The 19,757-nt window shown below is 39.0% G+C and overlaps 1 protein-coding gene across 6 annotated transcripts in view; it reads right to left on the bottom strand.

Annotated features, from left to right (window-relative positions):
• The window catches only part of GRB14 (growth factor receptor bound protein 14), a 130,440-nt gene that overhangs the window by 58,899 nt on the left and 51,784 nt on the right, over window positions 1–19,757 (bottom strand). Inside the window, exon 1 of one of the 6 annotated variants that reach the window (XM_025275783.3) lies at window positions 11,600–11,830. The exons of the other annotated variants lie outside the window; for them this stretch is intronic. Coding sequence (XP_025131568.1) covers window positions 11,600–11,662 — 63 coding nt within the window. The 5' untranslated portion in view covers window positions 11,663–11,830. Of the gene's footprint in view, window positions 1–11,599; window positions 11,831–19,757 lie in introns of those variants that run through there. 6 annotated transcript variants of the gene reach the window in all.

The raw sequence follows: 19,757 nt of genomic DNA, 5'->3' as shown, positions 1-19,757 counted from the left end.
TATGGGTGGAACAAATATCATAAGCAAAGATGCTTGGACTGAAAAGGCAAAAACTATGCATGAAACAGAAGATGGAAGACTCAGTTGAGATGAGAGAGACCGAGTTCCCAGGACCAGGTAAGGAAGCATGGGCGCTGGGAGGCCTGTGGAGGAAGTATCTCGGCCCAGCACTGCTGGACACTGGTTTCCATCAGTGCAAACTAGCGAGGAGGGCACCCCAAGAGTGGATCCCTTTTAATATACACAGATGACAAACTACCTTTTTTTCAATGGCTGGAAATAGATAATTAAGTTTTAAAAAGACAGTTTTACTAGAATAAGATTATCAAGTGGTAAGAGACTGATAAATAACCATATGGATAATAATAAAGTTTAAAAATGCTTTTATATAATAAATAAATAAATAAATAAATAAATAACCATATGGCGATCTAATCATTTGGGAACAAGTTCAGTTACAAGTAACAGAAAAATCTATTTGACAATGGCTTATTAACCAAATTAAAATTTCGATTTTTTTTTTTTTCTTTTTCTCACATTTGAAACCAGAGGTGGACAGCTCAGGGTCTGATGAGGCCATTCCATCAAGTAACTACGGATCCAGGCTCTTTAAATGTCAGCTCACAATCCCTCAAGGTCACAAGGTGGGTCATCCCCACACCACCTCTGTAAAAATCCTCAACTTGGTTACATCTGGAGGTTATCACATTTTAGCAGGAACATTAGAGTGTGTGCCAGGATAAAGAGATGAACTAACTCAGAATCAAAGCATCTGTGTGGCTAGGGATCCATACAGATCTTCTGGGAGTTCCGTACGAATTCAGAAAGCCAGGACGACACTTTTTGCTGTATGAATTCATTTCCCGTCTAGCATCAGGGCCTGAGGCCCAGTGTGGCCTCACTACTGGAAATGTCCCAAGCCTGGCATGGCAGAGGATTTAGCACTGCCCCACCTGACAATCTGGATCAGTGACACTGGAGAATCATGCCCTGTCTAGGCTTCCAACCAAGAGAAGAAAGTGTGTCTGCAAAAAGGGGCCCCTTTGCCTTGAAACTCTCCTTCAAGCTCCTTTGCTCTTCTCTGTTCTTGATCCTTTCTGCTCTCCTTCTCAGGCCAAGAGCCAGGCAGATCACTCATTCCTCAGACTTTCTTTCTCCCTCAAGGATAGCAAGAAAGACCCTAACTCAAGCAGGGGTCCAATTTTATAAAGCAAGATATCAGAAGCCCTTTCAGTGTGCTCTGTTACGTGGTAGGAAAAAGGGCAAAAGAAACAGCTTCAATTTCATTATAAAAGAAAGTAAACATTAAAATTAAGTCTAAAAATATCCCAAACCGTGGACACACACATATGCATATGAATATATTCATGTTATTTTAGGACCTAAATCCAACACAAATAATAAAGAGGGTCAAAGCACAAATCCCACTCTACTGTTCCCAGTAACTTCATCAAAGGAGTGTTCTCTGAAGCCTCAGTGTTTTTAAAACTCATGTAATTCCTGTGAAGATGCCAGTGCTGACTAATTCATCTTTGAAGTAAAAAAAAAAAAAAAAAAAAAAAAACCTTCACAAGTGCTAATGCTTATTCATATTTAAAGCAGAAAACCACTGGTCATGCTTATGTTGGACACAATGTTATTCCAGTATCTCATTTCAGTTTTTCAGCAGTCGTTTGTTCCCAGAATAACCATAAGACATGCCTAAGCGAAAAAGTTAATAACTGTCTCACACAGTGAGGAAGAAGGACAAGTATGGGAAGGGCAAGGGGAGAAGAGTTTAGAAAAGAGGAGAAAACATGAGGAGAGGAAAGAGAATATTTATGAGAGCCCAGGACCCATCAGACTTTTTGCTGTAAATTCTTGAGCTGCCTGGCATCAACCAAAGCACTTTTAGAACCTTCCTGTTTCAGTGATTTTCAAAAGCATATCTTCTCATATTTAACTTCTCTGAACCTTAGGTGTAACTTACCATCAATGGTTATGGCATAGTTTAATTGGAAGCATATAAGATAATGATACTTTTTGTGATTTAGGGTGCCAGAGAATCAATGAAATACGTGATATTCAGTCTTCTGATACACCTGCGGGTATTATTTCATGAACTTTTAACAGCATGCAAACTATCACTTTCTAGACCTAACATTCCCATATTGTGATAGCACTAGGGAAAACTGATTTATATCCATTTTTTTATAATTTTACCTTTTCTCACTTTTCTAAATATTTCTTTTCTATCAGTGCAAAGCATGTGTAACAGTATAAAACATATATAGTTCCATAAAATGGAGTAGGAAATGGCAACCCACTCCAGTGTTCCTGCCTGGAGAATCCCATGGACAGAGGAACCTGGGGTGGCTATAGTCCATGTGGTTGCAAAGAGTTGAACACAACTGAGTGACTAAATATAAGCACATTCCTATAAAAAAAAAAAATGGCAGCAATACTGTTAGAATTATAAAATACTTAAGGCTGCCAGGACTCTTAGAAACACCCACTGAAATCTTCTCATTTTACACGTGAAGAAGCTGAGACTGAAGAGGGCCTGACTTGCCAGGGGATCCATCTGCTCACTGGCAGAACCTACCAGGGAATCCGTCTCTGGGTTCCTACCTGGTCTTTCCAATCTGCTTACCCAACTTTACGATGCTGTTTTGACAAGACATCTTGGATAAACACATTAGAGAATTGAAAACCCAAATATGCAACCATATGCAAATACGGCTCAAAGCACCCAGCTTTTTGAATATCAAAAAAGTTATTCTTTGTGTTTCACTTTTTTCAGCACAACTTGCCAGGAAAAAAAAAAAAAAAAGGCATATTCAGAAACAGCCAGCAGAGGGAGTCTTTATTTCTCGGTGCAAATAAAGAAAGAAAACAAGATGCTTTGAAAGTTGTTTTAATTTTGTTAGCCCTTTAATATTTAATATTGCTTTATTATTATTGGGCTTCCCTGGTAGCTCAGTTGGTAAAGAATCTGCCTGCAATGTGGGAGATCTGGGTTCAACCCCTGGGTTGGGAAGATCCCCTGGAGAAGGAATAAGGCTACCCATTCCAGTATTCTAGTCTGGAGAATTCCATGGACTGTATAGTCCATGGGGTCACAAAGAGCTGGACACGACTGAGTAACTTTTACTTTTTTCACTTTTACTATTATTAACCCTACTGTGGTCACGTATGGATATGAGAGCTGAGCGCTGAAGAATTGATGCTTTTGAACTGTGGTGTTGGAGAAGACTCTTGAGAGTCCCTTGGACTGCAAGGAGATCCAACCAGTCCATTCTGAAGGAGATCAGCCCTGGGATTTCTTTGGAAGGAATGATGCTAAAGCTGAAACTCCAGTACTTTGGCCACCTCACACGAAGAGATGACTTACTGGAAAAGACTCTGATGCTGGGAGGGATTGGGGGCAGGAGGAGAAGGGGACGACAAAGGATGAGATGGCTGGATGGCATCATTGACTCGATGGACGGGAGTCTCAGTGAACTCCGGGAGTTGGTGATGGACAGAGAGGCCTGGTGTGCTGCGATTCATGGGGTCGCAAAGAGTTGGACACGACTGAGAGACTGAACTGAACTGACTGATACAGGTCCTGTTTAAAATAGTTGTAAGCTTCTAACAAATTTAAATCTATTTTTAAACATTCTGAACTATTTGAATTTTTAAGATAAATCATGTCTAAATCTTTAATAAGAAGGGTTAGGGATGGGGTGGAGGGTGGTGTGTATATATTTATATATATATATATATACACACACACACATACATATATGTATATATATATATGTCACTTCTGGTGGTATACAATATAAAGTCCCCTTTCCTGGAACTCAAGCTGAGATCCTCCTTGGCATTTGGAATATCATGGCAAAATTTTTCTTCAAATCCTGATAAAACTAAGCCAACTAATTTGACTTTTGAAACTATAAAATAAAACTCCTGGTATCTTCACAGACACAACTGAATGTGTATATCCAAATGTGAAGTCCAATTAGGAAGCTATAAACAACACAGGACAATGCTGTTTTGCCAAAATGGTTTTTTAATCCCTCTTTTGAAACTGTCTTAAGAGCAAGCATTTTTAATATCCTATGGGAGTAGAAAATCTTTATCCTTTCAGAGAGCTTAATAACTGAAATAACCAAAAGTCTTACTTCTTGTTTTCTGCCAAAAAGAGATTCTTATTTTTCTAGATTTGGCTTAGGGCGCTGAGGCATGGCCAGGAGAGTCAGCCCTAAGACCGGCCCCGAGCAAGAGTCTTAGACTGTTAATCAGCCCAGCTATTTTTAATCTGTTTTCATTGCCAAAAGTGGACCAGACATTGTAGTTTGCAAACTAATACGAAGTATGGCCCTCATTCGTGCAGAGGTTCAGACCAGGTGCTTGAGGCCATAGTAGACTCCCAAAATCTGCTCTGTGATCAGATCCTAGACCACCAGCTTATCAACTATGAGTCTTAGATTCCTCATCCTGTAAAATGGGCAAAGTGACAGCAAACTCATAGCACTCCATTCATAATAGTGACTACTATGATACATTTTTGAAAGCAAAATAAGTTCCAAGAGATTTCTACTGAGGTCCAATGAACTCTCTCATATGGTTTGATCACTATATCTTTGAAGCAAGATTGAGTGCACATCAAGGAAAAAATAACTAGGAAGGCAAAAGACAGAGTGAGTAAAGAAAAAAAAGGTGAGATTTGTCCAATGAGTAGACTACAGGTGGGCTTCCCTGGCAGCTGTGCTGGTAAAGAATCCACCTGTAATCAGGAGACCCCAGTTCGATTCCTGGGTTGGGAAGATCCTGGGAGAAGGGATAGGCTACCCACTCCAGTATTCCTGGACTTCCTTGGTGGCTCAGATGGCAAAGAATCCACCTCTCAGACAGCAAAAAATCTGCTTGCAATGCGGGAGACCGGGGTTCAAGCCCTGGGTTGGGAAAATTCCAGGAGGAGGGCATGGCAACCCACTCCAGTATTCTTGCCTGGAGAATCCCCATGGACAGAACAACCTGGCAGGCTACAGTCCATGGGGTTGCAAAGAGTTGGACACGACTGAGCAACTAAGCACAGTACAGCACAGACTACAGGTGAGAGGCAAGGGCTTGGCAGCTGCGGGGTGGAGCCGGCTCTGCAGCCTGCATGCGCCAATCAATTCTGACAGGCAGTCCCTGTGCAGGCAGGGCTCACCTGGGCTCAGTCCTGCCTCATCATTCATTAGCAGTGTGCTTTGGGTAACTTCTCCAAGCCTCACTTTTCTCATCCCAGACTGTGTTTGCCCACCAATCCTTTAGGGTTGTTAAGAGGATTAAAGAGGCCATGAAATTAGTGCTGAACACTGTGTAGCTGCTTTTATTTCTATTGGTGTATGTGGATGGCAGGGAGTGCTCAAAACTGCCCAGGGCAACAAGCTGGGGGGTGGGCACTGGGGTGAAACAGAGCTCATGAAAAGGCAGGGTGGACCAGCTAAAATGGGCCCTGAGTGCATGACTTCTCACCACAAGGTATGGAACATAGGGAAAAGGAAAGGAGTGCTACAGAAAGACAAATACAAAGAACGAAATCCTAATAACAGGTCAGTATCAAAAAAGCCCAATTTACTTTTTTAAAAAATGTGTTTATTCAATGAATAAGAATTATATCTCAGCTTTGTACATTCCCTGTGCTGGGCACTTGAGTCTAATGATGATCAAAACTGACACAGCCCCTATCAGCATATAGCTCACAGTCCAGTAATGTCCCCTCTGTCTACTGAGACAATGTCTGAACACTAGGTACAACTGTACCTCTTTCAGGAAGTCCCTGATGGATAATCCCTAGGAGAGTGAAAGGAGAAGTTATCTAAATACCTATCTTATTATATTTAAATCTATATTCCCAGATTTTTAAAAAAATATTCATCAGCATATAATAGTTGGATTAATTTTTTTAATTCAAATTAGAGTCTTCATTTCAGAAAGTAACCAGAGGGAACAAGAATTTGAGAGACATATTGTCTTTTGTTCCCTGGCTGCACTGTATCAAGGACAACTACTTTTTGGTTGATTCATTTGTTACAAGAAAATTTTTGGATACCTACTTAACAGGATAGAGCCCCCCCACCACCATTTTTAATAGGCAGATTTTAAACTGTTTATGAAACTAGTAACACATGCCAGATGAGGGGGGAAAAAAAAGAAATTCACATTTGTTGAGCTTCTACTACATGTCAAGTACTTCTAAATATTTATCCTATTTAATCCTCACAACTGCTCTGTGAGGAAGCACCATCATTCCCAAGACAGAGAAACTGACTGTTAGAAAGGTTTAAAAAGAAGACACCTCAAGTCACAACACTGATCAGTGACAGAGCTGAGTTCAAACTCAGGGTTTCCTGACTAAAATAGAATCTCCACTCTATCACACTTCCTAAAAGCACACTTTTAGGGAAAAGAAACATTCTGTGAAAACACAAAATCCATTCATCTATGTGGTACCCTTCCTGCGTGAATATGCAACTCTGTTACCCTGTATAAAAATTAAAAGGACAGAAGAAAGATAAAGGTTTAGCGGGAATGAGAACTCCAGGCAAATAAGCAAAAACAGTACTCACTTACCACTTCAAGACCACCTTTCAAGCAAGGCACCCACCTAAAGTCAAGTTACCATCTGTGATCTCCAGTAGCCTCCCCTTCTCAGGAAATCTGCTCTCTCCCCACTTACTAAACTTTTACGGTCTCCAATCAAGCAATAAAATATATTTGTTCAAAAAGCATAACCATATCTTGTAGCTCGCATGACAATAATCAAAATCTAAGGGATAAACATTTTCTGCATGCCTTATATGTAGGAGGCACTTGACAGCTAGTTGCCCACAAAGAACCATCCTTTCTATCTCCTGATTCTGATGAGAAAGGCAGCGTGTGGAGTTCAAGGCCTACATTGCCAGGCTTCCCTTGGATCCAGACCACATGACATGATCCTGGCCAGTAAGTGCTGAGCAGAAGCTCCTGGTTATTCCCTGGTGGCCCATTAATAACTGACAGAAGTAGCCTGTATACCCTTGGTTCCTCCCATTTTGTATGCTAGGAATGTGAGCTGGATGACTAGCGATTTGCAATTGTCTTTCCATAAAAGGAAAAGGCACCCACACTAAGGATGGTACAGTAGAAAGCAAGGGGCTTGGTTGCCTGACGACATTGCAGGAAGGCTAAGTTAGCTTTGGACCAATTCTTCTTGTAAAGAGAAAGAAAAATAAATCTCTCCCCTGTTTAATACACTGTCATTTGAGTTTTCCGGTTACATGAAATTAAATTCAGCCTGCAACTGACAAAGCACTTTATTTAAAGAGTCTTTTCCTTCAAAGCGTAAAATCTAGTTATAAAACAAAATACACCAAATTTTGAAAACCAAATAGAGCAAGATATATAAAAGATATATGAGGTCCACAAAGAAAACTAAAAGTCAAATATGAAAAGTCAGAAAGTTTAAGATACCTAAGGATAAGATAATAAGACTTAAATATCATAAAAGGTAATAACGAAACTAATGTCACCGAGCAGGCATTACTGAATTGAGGAATGAGTAGTAAAGGTACAGCCACTGACATCTGAGCCAAGACATCATCAAGACAGATGTGATGAGAATGAGTCTTAGAAGGCTTCAGGATGGTACTACAGCCTGAGCTGGGACACAGCCAATAGCCTTTGGGAAAACAAACAGGATCCTGGAGTTGTCTATAGGCCATGGAGCACAAGTCAGGGTGCAGAAGTACAGAGGGACAAACAGCACACGCTGTTTGGAGCACAAGGAGAAAACCCACGTGCTGCAGTGGAAGTTTCATATGAAGCTGGGGAGACGCCTGTGGACCCAGGTCCTGAAGCACAGTGAGTGCTACGTACGCATGGACTGACTTCATACGTATTTACAAGTTTCTGGGCAAAATAGTGACATGAAGATCTACATTCTTTTGTTCTTTATAAAATTGTTTTTAGAAATTCAGAGCAATAATTCTAATTGTTTGAGGAGAGAAATGAATATAACAAACTATTCTCTTGTATAACCGGGGAACTGGATCATTTAGTAAATGGCCTTGCTCCATATTATATTCATGAATTTTGGATTTTCAAAATGATTTGAATCTTATGAAAAATATATTCTAAAAAGTATCTCTTATTTCTCTGAGATTTCGGAAGGCATGTTAGAATTTTGTGTGCCTTTGAAAGTCTCTTGAAATTGTAGTTTGGATAAAGAATGTAGAAATGCTTGGAAACATAGTTTGCAAAATGATTTTAATCTGATAGAGGTAGAACCCTTTCTACCCACAGAATCAAAATATGGACATCTGGCCTTCTGACCTTGCAGTCTTTCTATAAAAAGAATGTGAATTTTATATTGCACTTAGTGTAAGCCTTATAATGCTTCAGTCTTTTGTTAACTCTCTGGGACCTTAAAATAGTTTCTTGATGTAATGAACCCAATTAGAGCACTGGGTACAATTGCCTTTCCATCTCTCTCTCTCTCATTCTCTCCATTCTCCTCTCCCTCTCTCTTTCTTTCACACACACACACACACACACATGTGCACACACACACACACACACTCATTTTATTGCTCACAATTGCTTTCTGAATAAAATGTTTTCTACACTAGAGCATATGGGAGTTGGTGGAGGTGCAGAGGAAGATGAAAGGATTTGTCTGAGCTAATTTCAGACTAGAAGCTGAATGGCAATTAAACACACCATAAGGCAATTTCATTAACATATTAATTCAGGAGGTAACACATATCTAATAAGAGAAGCACACTGGAAGTCACAAGACCTAGATTCTATTTCTAGCTTTGCCATTGACCTTCTGAGTGACCTTGCCTGATAAGTCACTCAACACCCAAGAGACTCAGTCTTCTCATCGGAACAAAAAAGGCATAACCTGGTAGTGATCTGAGAAAAATGCTATGAGGTAAAGAATTCACTCAACACACTTGATGAGGATGTGATCATTTCTGAGAGAGATGATGAAACTTTCTTCACTGGAACCTTGATTAACTACTAACTAGAATCAAGGAAATCAGATCCTAATAGAATTAGAGAAAGTAAAATGCTCTTGCCAATTTACTTCATAGAGAGTCCACACAAATACCCTATTCCTCAAAGATCAAAACACATTTGATCTACTACAAAAAAGACCCATACCATATTATGAGCCATGTTAAAGTTCAAGTTCTCAATCCATCTCAGGAGATCTTATACCCAGTTAAATCATATGCACTTGCTGATAAGAAACTGACTCCTTAGCACTGTTAGGCATTTTCAGAAATGTCCTCAGCCTTTGAAATCATTAGGGTTCCAGTTGGCAAATTATTTTGCAAGCACCACTCATTCAGGATGAGCAAATTCTATGCCAAACCTGTGGAAAAAACACCTACGTTCTTTGAAAAAGGAAGAGCTGCCCCCAAATACTTTGAGAAATGCTTGTATTAATTTGTATCATCTTAAATTATGGTGCATATAGAAAATGACAAGTTAATTACAAGTACGGAGTAATTTCCTATCTTGGTGGGAAAAAAAGGCATGGTGTGACCAGAACAGATGGATATTTTTTAGTCAGAAAAACACCCAGTTCCTAAAATAAGATTAACACTAAGATTTTGAGAACAATCTTACAGACAATGGGTCCTCTGGGGATTAAAATGTTGGGAGAAAGAAATAGTATTACACATTTTCAGCAAATGATGTGCTAAATTATATGAACATCTAATATGTGTACTCACAGGAAAGGAATAACATGGACTTGAGCAAAGGGAATTTTGACTTATTTAATTATTATAATAGAAACCTGACTACAAGCTTATTATAAAAGACCAAGAGAAATCACAATGATATATCTATTGGCAGCTCAGACTCAATATTAATTATAATCACAGTAATCTTGTTTTGCTACTTACCAATCAGAGCTGGATGTTATTTACTCACACCAATTTCCCCTAGACTAACTGCTCCAAATACTTGAAGATGACAGCATCTTTTTCTAATATTTTATACACTAAGAAAATAAGAAATGGTTTAAATATTTTATTATAGTTATAAAAATCCAAATACTTGATTCACAAAATTATAGACACAAATAAGACTGAAGAGAGCACTTAATGAAAATCTCTCAACAATTATATTATAGGTGATGAGGTAATGATGCCAAGTTTAAGTGACTTGCCCAAGGTCATACAGCTAGGAAATGGAGAATCCACATGGCATGCTTTCTACCATACCAACATATCATGCAAAAAATACCACACGATGAAAGTTTCTTGGTTAATCCAAACTGAAAAATTAACTGGATAAAGAACCCAAACATAAGGACATAGATATGATATATGCTATTATATCTTTTCGCATCCCCGGTGACTCAGAAATCTATATAGTCATTATTAATACACTACTAAGTCTAAATCAAAATAAAAGTTCCAGCTCAAAGCAAAATATTTTTAATTAAATTTGCTCAAGATGAGAGAAAGACATCAAGAAAGATAAGAACAAATGTTGGCAAAATTATCATATACTATTTCACTGCCAAGTAAAATGTCCCTGGTGAATAAGTAGTCAATTGGATAAGAAAATAAATTAAGAACAATAAAAAGAGACACTTCTTAAAAAAAAAAAAAAAACTCTAATTGTAAGATTTGTCATTTTCAAATAAATTAAACCATGACATCTGACTTAATGAAATACACTGATAGTTAACCATTAAAAGTTAGGTATGGAAATAACATTACAGTTTCTAGAGTCACCAAAATCACTCAAAAATTACAGTGCCAAAATGTTTTTTGGTGCTTTCTTTTTTTATACAACAGATTTGATTCTTTAAGGATTTTAATACATGCTTCTTATTTGGTGCATTTACAAGAGAAGTTTAGTATATTCAGCTTTACTTAAATGTTACATTATGTGGTGTGTTTATTACCTTATGAAGTACAATGCAACGAGTGAGACATAGGAATAAACTTTACAAAAAAACTAATAGACAAAATATTTTCACACAAAGGATCGATTGCATTAATAATTAACAGAAAGCCTTTTCACAGGGTTATTAAATGGAAAGTTTTTCTTAAGCAAGAAAGCAGAAACTCAATAGTAACGGGTAGAAAACTGGAGGCGAATAAACTGGTGCCATATGTTTAAATAGTAGAACAATTACACAGTCCGTTCAACAATGAAGATGGATATATTATGAATTATAGTGAAACAAAGAAACTGCTCCTTAGTAAACAAATATGAAACATAATAGCTAGCAGATTGCCTATTGAACTAAAAGCAAAGAGGCCTGAAGTTACAGTAGAAGGGGAAAAAAAGAAAGAAAAAGCTTCAATACAGTCTCTAAATCACAATGCCCTGAAATTGAGACCAAACTGCTTTCACAGGAGCTTTTTTACAACAGAGATGTGCTGGCCCTGTTTTTTTTCCCCCTTAGTCTAATTTCAATAATCTGTCTTTTAATCACCTACAGCCTCAATGAATTCTAGCCCCACTCAGGATAGGTAACAAAAGTGACCAACACACTAATAAACACAGTTACAGGAAGGAAAAAAAAAAGCAAGAAGAAGAAAAGAAAAAAGCAGAAGTCACATACCCTTTTCTGGAGAACTATGGGCGTTATTGCGGGCAGAGTGACCCTTCTTGCACTCAGACTCATGCCTGTTCTTCTCAGAGGGATCCCCTCCCGTAGATCATGGACGAAATGAAAGAAATCTTTTATAGTTTCTCCTTGGGAATCTCGGGGCTCAGTGCAAAGAAACAACTAGGAAAGTAATAAATGTCACTCTGCTTATGTGATTCCAATCTACCCAAAGCCAATTAAGGATGGCTGTGGGACAGGACAAGGCAGCGACCAATCAAAGCCCAGAAAACTCCGCCTTTGTCCTTGGAAACACATTCTGATACTTTTGTTTATGATATTTAAAGAACCAGATTAACAGCCATCTAGTTCACTTAACTTTTTTTTCCAAAACAGTGCAATTCAATGCCATTCTTTGTTGACTAGGCAGTTATGTCTTTACTAAAACATTTCAACATATGGCAGATAAGAAACTTGTTTACATTGGTCTATTTAAAGTGTATAAATATGCAGATGCACTAAATTTACTTATGCTACTCATAAAAGTGATAAATGGGTCGATTGAAACATGTTATATGAGGCACAAAAAAAAATAATGCTGAAGTTAGAATCGGTCCAAAAGTGTTCATTTACAAGTTATAATAAAAGGATTTTTATATATACTTAGGCATTTCATCTTCTAAGCAGCAAAAATTTTTTGTTATGAACCTTTCAGCTACCCTTGAAGTTACACACTTAAATATTCCTGTTAAATACAGCCTTAAGAATTAACCTAAATAATAATGTTAAATATAAATGGGGCATTAAGCTACAACATATGAATTGGAAATGCTAATGTTTTTTAAAAGCACAGATCTGTGTAACTGAGCATATTTCACTTAATTCAAAGCATTTAAACAATAATCATGCTTAAAGCATTCTCAAAATTTTAACAAGCATTTTGACTTTTGTCTTATAATAACTAAAAATTGTATTTCAGTATTTTTGAGGGTTGGAGAATGGTCCATTTCTGGTTAATGAGAAAATTTTCAATGAAGTCTAAATGAAGAGTAAGAGAAACACTCAAAAATGACAAAAAAAGTATTACAATATTAAAACTAATCTAGTTTTTATAATTATAAAATCTCTTCTGGACTGACTCCTTAACAAGCACCTGCTCAATGCCCTTCACGCAGGACACGGGGTATGATGCACTGTCTTTAGCGTGAGGCGAGCTCCTCATCACTTGATCACAAGGTGGTTGTTGTAGAAACAAGGCAAAATGGAAGATTCTCAGCAACTCAGGCACGGACTTTCCATTTCATTGTCTAGCTGCTACTGGGCAGGGTTCACATGGGTGTGTTTTATATGCATGGTGATCTCATACTCCTCAAAAGAAAAAGACACTACAAACTCTACTTTGAATTTCAAATCCTACACAGATGGCTCACAATGGTAGTTAGGTGTAGGGGGAGTTCACTTAATAAAAAAGTCACAGTCATATAATTTGGGGGCATGCATTTGATTCCTATCCTATTAGGGTTATCATGGTCTTTTTTTTTTTTTTTTCTTTAATTAAAAAAAAAAAATTTTACAAGGTTGAGTTGGTTTCTGCCATACAACAACGCAAATTGGCCATAATTACACATATATTCCCTCCCGCCTAAGACTCCCTCCTCTCCCCAAATCCCATCCCTCCAGATCATCAGCAAGAGCCATACTTGGCTCTCTGTGCTACACAGCAACTTCTCACCACCTATCTATCTGACACCCAACAGTGTATACATGTTGATACTACTCTCTCCATTTGTCCCACTCGCTCCCTCTCCCACTGTGTCCACAAGTCCATTCCCTACATCTGTGTCTCCTTTCCTTCCCTTCAAATAGGTTCATCAATATCGTGGTCTTTGAAAATAAAACTACCAACAAAAATTCTCCTAGTATTGAGAAGGAAGTCACCATTTGTGAAGGAAAAGATTTTGGTTTAACCTTGACTCACTTTTTTGGCAGGCACACAATAACAAAGCCCTCTGTAACTACATAGTTTCAAGATTACTATCTATAATTTCTCTTTTTTCTTTTCTCAATTTAGTCTTTGGATATTACAAAAGTCAAAAACTCAAAAACGTTTCGACCATAATCCAAGTAATTCATTCCACTAAATCTTGAGGCAAAGTGCCTACTATGTGCTAGGCAGTGAGTTAGGGGGTAGGCACACCCTGATAAGTAAGGTATGGTCACTGCTTCGTAGGGGAATAGACACTCATTTTTTAAATGAAAAATCATATATGTAACTTTGTTCTGTATTTTCCAAGTCTCTGTAAACGTGTCATCATATTTTCATAATTTAAAAATAAAAACACAATTAAAAATTTTTTTTTAATTTTTAAAAAGAGGTGAACAAAAAAAAAATTACATTCAGTAATGGACTGAGTCTCAATGTGATTAAATGCCAAGTACCAGGGGTGCACCACCATGACAGGCTTCAAGGAGGAAATGACATTTGCTCTGAAAAGTGTTGAGCAGACAAGAATATACAGAACTTGATAACTGATGGAGACACAGAGGGAGCTTCTCAAAGCTGACTGCAAGTTTTGAAGTCTTGGCGAACGGAGAGTCAGAGATGCTGTTTTACATCACACAAACTTTTTAAACAATAAAATGAATCCTTCAAGTCAAAACATCATCCGGGCTCTATATTCATTGCAGTGCAACATACCTGTTCTTAAAAAACATTCAAGAGACAACAAACTGCTGAAGTACAATAGGAACTCTTGAAAATTAAAGTTTACAAATTTTCAGTGAAAACCATGAGGGGTGAAATGTGGTGTTTTGTGACTCTTTGTTCCCAAAAAGATCTTTAGAAAAAAAACTTACATATATTTCTCACAGTCAACAAGCTGAAAAGACTAATGAGACAGCACTTGCACTTAATAATATCAGAGGAGTCCACTTTTCAGCGATCCTTTCCAAGTGTTCCTAGTGACTGTCCTTTATCTTACGTCCTAATTATAAATTTAACTTTCAGATCAGATCAGTAGCTCAGTCGTGTCCGACTCTTTGCGACCCCATGTATCTCAGCACGCCAGGCCTCCCTGTCCATCACCAACTCCCGGAGTTCACTCAGACTCACATCCATCGAGTCAGTGACGCCATCCAGCCATCTCATCCTCTGTCGTCCCCTTCTCCTCTTGCCCCCAATCCCTCCAGCATCAGAGTCTTTTCCAATGAGTCAACTCTTCTCATGAGGTGGCCAAAGTACTGGCGTTTCAGCCTCAGCATCAATTCTTCAGAATGGACTGGTTGGATCTCCTTGCAGTCCAAGGGACTCTCAAGAGTCTTCTCCAACACCACAGTTCAAAAGCATCAATTCTTCGGTCCTCAGCCTTCTTCACAGTCCAACTCTCACATCCATACATGACCACAGGAAAACCCATAGCCTTGACTAGACGGACCTTTGTTGGCAAAGTAATGTCTCTGCTTTTGAATATGCTGTCTAGGTTGGTCATAACTTTCCTTCCAAGGAGTAAGCGTCTTTTAATTTCATGGCTGCAGTCACCATCTGCAGTGATTTTGGAGCCCAGAAAAATAAAGTCTGACACTGTTTCCACTGTTTCCCCATCTATTTCCCATGAAGTGATGGGACCAGATGCCATGATCTTCGTTTTCTGAATGTTGAGCTTTAAGCCAACTTTTTTACCCTCCACTTTCACTTTCATCAAGAGGCTTTTGAGTTCCTCTTCACTTTCTGCCATAAGGGTGGTGTCATCTGCATAACTAAGGTTATTGATATTTCTCCCGGCAATCTTGATTCCAGCTTGTGTTTCTTCCAGTCCAGCGTTTCTCATGATGTACTCTGCATATAAGTTAAATAAACAGGGTGACAATATACAGCCTTGATGTACTCCTTTTCCTATTTGGAACCAGTCTGTTGTTCCATGTCCAGTTCTAACTGTTGCTTCCTGACCTGCATACAAATTTCTCAAGAGGCAGATCAGGTGGTCTGGTATTCCCATCTCTTGAAGAATCTTCCACAGTTTATTGTGATCCACACAGTCAAAAGCTTTGGCATAGTCAATAAAGCAGAAATAGATGTTTTTCTGGAACTCTCTTGCTTTTTCCATGATCCAGTGGATGTTGGCAATTTGATCTCTGGTTCCTCTGCCCTTTCTAAAACCAGCTTGAACATCAGGAAGTTCACGGTTCACATATTGCTGAAGCCTGGCTTGAAGAATTTTGAGCATTACTTTACTAGCGTGTGAGATGAGCGCAATTGTGCGGTAGTTTGAGCATTCTTTGGCATTGCCTTTCTTTGGGACTGGAATGAAAACTGACCTTTTCCAGTCCTGTGGCCACTGCTGAGTTTTCCAAATTTGCTGGCATATTAAGTGCAGCACTTTCACAGCATCATCTTTCAGGATTTGGAATAGCTCAACTGGAATTCCATCACCTCCACTAGCTTTGTTTGTAGTGATGCTTTCTAAGGCCCATTTGACTTCACATTCCAGGATGTCTGGCTCTAGGTCAGTGATCACACCATCGTGATTATCTGGGTTGTGAAGATCTTTTTTGTACAGTTCTTCTGTGTATTCTTGCCATCTCTTCTTAATATCTTCTGCTTCTGTTAGGTCCATACCATTTCTGTCCTTTATTGAGCCCATCTTTGCATGAAATGTTCCTTTGGTATCTCTGATTTTCTTGAAGAGATCTCTAGTCTTTCCCATTCTGTTGTTTTCCTCTATTTCTTTGCATTGATCGCTGAAGAAGGCTTTCTTATCTCTTCTTGCTATTCTTTGGAACTCTGCATTCAGATGTTTATATCTTTCCTTTTCTCTTTTGCTTTTCGCTTCTCTTCTTTTCACAGCTATTTGTAAGGCCTCCCCAGGCAGCCATTTTGCTTTTTTGCATTTCTTTTCCATGGGGATGGTCTTGATCCCTGTCTCCTGTACAATGTCACGAACCTCAGTCCATAGTTCATCAGGCACTCTATCTATCAGATCTAGGCCCTTAAATCTATTTCTCACTTCCACTGTATAATCATAAGGGATTTGATTTAGGTCATACCTGAATGGTCTAGTGGTTTTCCCCACTTTCTTCAACTTAAGTCTGAATTTGGCAATAAGGAGTTCATGGTCTGAGCCACAGCCAGCTCCTGGTCTTGTTTTTGCTGACTGTATAGAGCTTCTCCATCTTTGGCTGCAAAGAATATAATCAATCTGATTTCGGTGTTGACCATCTGGTGATGTCCATGTATAGAGTCTTCTCTTCTGTTGTTGGAAGAGGGTGATTGTTATGACCAGTGCATTTTCTTGGCAAAACTCTATTAGTCTCTGCCCTGCTTTATTCCGTATTCCAAGGCCAAATTTGCCTGTTACTCCAGGTGTTTCTTGACTTCCTACTTTTGCATTCCAGTCCCCTAAAATGAAAAGGACATCTTTTTTGGGTGTTAGTTCTAAAAGGTCTTGTAGGTCTTCAGAGAACCATTCAGCTTCAGCTTCTTCAGCGTTACTGGTTGGGGCATAGACTTGGATTACTGTGATATTGAATGGTTTGCCTTGGAAACGAACAGAGATCATTCTGTCGTTTTTGAGATTGCATCCAAGTACTGCGTTTCAGACTCTTTTGTTGACCATGATGGCTACTCCATTTCTTCTGAGGGATTCCTGCCTGCAGTAGTAGGTATAATGGTCATCTGAGTTAAATTCACCCATTCCAGTCCATTTCAGTTTGCTGATTCCTAGAATGTCGACATTCATTCTTGCCATCTCTTGTTTGACCACTTCCAATTTGCCTTGATTCATGGAGCTGACATTCCAGGTTCCTATGCAATATTGCTCTTTGCAGCATTGGACCTTGCTTCTATCACCAGTCACATCCACAGCTGGGTATTCTTTTTGCTTTGGCTCCATCCCTTCATTCTTTCTGCATTTATTTCTCCACTGATCTCCAGTAGCATATTGGGCACCTATTTAACTTTAGTCTATGCTTTTTACCACTATTATGAATGGTTTGCATACTCACTAACCTTGTCACGTGAGCCTTAATTTCTTCAGCTGCTGCTAAATGGGAATATAAAGCTATGGCCAACAATTTGGGGATTGCTATGAGGGTCAAGGATATCAATTCTGTGTAGGATCTGGAAGAGTCCAAGGCAGGTGCTGCAAAATATTCCCTGAACTGCTCCTGCAAAGGACTGGGCCAAAGATACCTTCTCCTTAGACTGTGTCACAGATTATGGTTTCCAAAATTCAATTTTGACATAACAGGGTTGCAAACAATATAGTATGGTATACAATGAAATATTATAGGATAGCACTGTATATTATTTTGTTCTTTGCTCAGTACTTTGTTAGAACAAGAGTGAATTCTGTCACTCATAATATGTATATCAAAGTTTCAATGTGAATTAAGACTAACAAAAAATAATATATAATAATAAACATTATGATGATAATAATATATAAGGGAGCACCCAATATGAGCCAGGCATTTATCTAGTTTTCATTGAATTCTCACAACTTTATAAGGTGCATGTGTGTGCTTAGTCACACAGCTGTGTCAGACTCTGCAACCCCATGGACTGCCAGGTTCCTTTGTCCATAGAATTCTCTAGGCAAGAATACTGGAGTGGGTTGCCATGACTTCCTCCAGGGGATCTTCTTGACCCAGAGATCGAACCCGGGTCTCCTGCATTGCAGGCAGATTTTCTACTGTCTGTGTCACCAGGGAAGCCCACTCTATGAAGCAGGCACTAGCTGTTCAGTAGATGAAGAAACTAAGAACAGAAGAGCAGATGGCTAAAAATGGTCTCAGAATTAAATACATATTGCAAAAACTTACCCAAATTCACAAAGTATGTAAGTCCATCAGTCAAGGCGAAAATTACATCTGGCCCTCTCCAAGACACTACTATTCTACTCTACAATTTTCTCTCCCACATTGTACTATATAATTTGATGTATAATTAGCATAAAATGTCATCTTCATACCACTCTTTTTCTAATGTACCTAAGCACTCATTTTACTCACTCACTTAATAAATACACATGGGGGTGGGCTTTAGTATGCATAAAGTATGATGCTATTTGCTATCGGGAGTTCAGAGTTGATAATCCCTGACACCTGTGTAGCAGAGGAGCTGACACATGGCAACATGTAAACACTTGGTCCAAGTAAGATACAAGGTTGGATGCAGGCAGAAGGGATGCGGCATAAGCACCAATCACCCTCTAAGTTCCAAGCCTGCCTTTTAAGCCTCTCCTTTCACTCAACATCAACGAAAGCTTCTTGGAACTTACTTAAGCATGTTCAAATTCTACCTCTTTATATCATAATGTTCTCTCTCTAAAACCCACAAGGCCTCTCTAAAACCTTTCAAGGCCTCAAACCAGTCCCACCTCTTCTGAAAGTTTCACTGGTGATGCTTCATTCAAGCATCTCTCTCTCTCTTTTTTTTTTTTTTTTTTTTTTTTTGCACAAGTTACCTTAGAATTGAGAGGTAGAGAATGTTCTATAAAGCAGGCATTATTTATTCCCATTTTACAGATTCAAACCATATCCATCTTTTCCAGACTCTTTACCCTAGTTTAGTCAAGCTTCAGCTACTGTTTCCTAACATTCTATATTATTTAGAATGTATGGCACCCCACTCCAGTACTCTTGCCTGGAAAATACCATGGACGGAGGAGACTGGTAGGCTGCAATCCATGGGATCGCTGAGGGTCAGACACAACTGAGCAACTTCACTTTCACTTTTCACTTTCATGCATTGGAGAAGGAAATGGCAACCCACTCCAGTGTTCTTGCCTGAAGAATCCCAGGAACCGGGGAGCCTGGTGGGCTGCCGTCTATGGGATCGAATGGAGTCGGACATGACTGAAGAGACTTAGCAGCAGCAGCAGCAGGCTCCTTGAAAGTAGGGAGTTGTCTTTGTTGTTGTTTAGCAGCTAAGACATGCCTAACTCTTTGCGGCCCGATGGACTATAGCCCGCCAGGCTCATCTGTCCCTGGGATTCTCCAGGCAAGAATAGTGGAGTGGTTTGCCATTTTCTTCTCCATGGGATCTTCCCAACCCAGATATCAAACTCACATCTCCTGAGGCTCCTGCATTGGCAGACAGATTCTTTATCATCAAGCCACGAGTGAAACCCAGGGACATGTCTAACTTCCCTTTGACCAGCACTCTGTCTACTTG

The sequence above is a fragment of the Bubalus bubalis genome, chromosome 2 (assembly GCF_019923935.1).
Source record: "Bubalus bubalis isolate 160015118507 breed Murrah chromosome 2, NDDB_SH_1, whole genome shotgun sequence".
In the NCBI taxonomy this organism is placed as follows: domain Eukaryota; kingdom Metazoa; phylum Chordata; class Mammalia; order Artiodactyla; family Bovidae; genus Bubalus; species Bubalus bubalis.
This window is presented reverse-complemented; position numbering and strand designations above follow the sequence as displayed.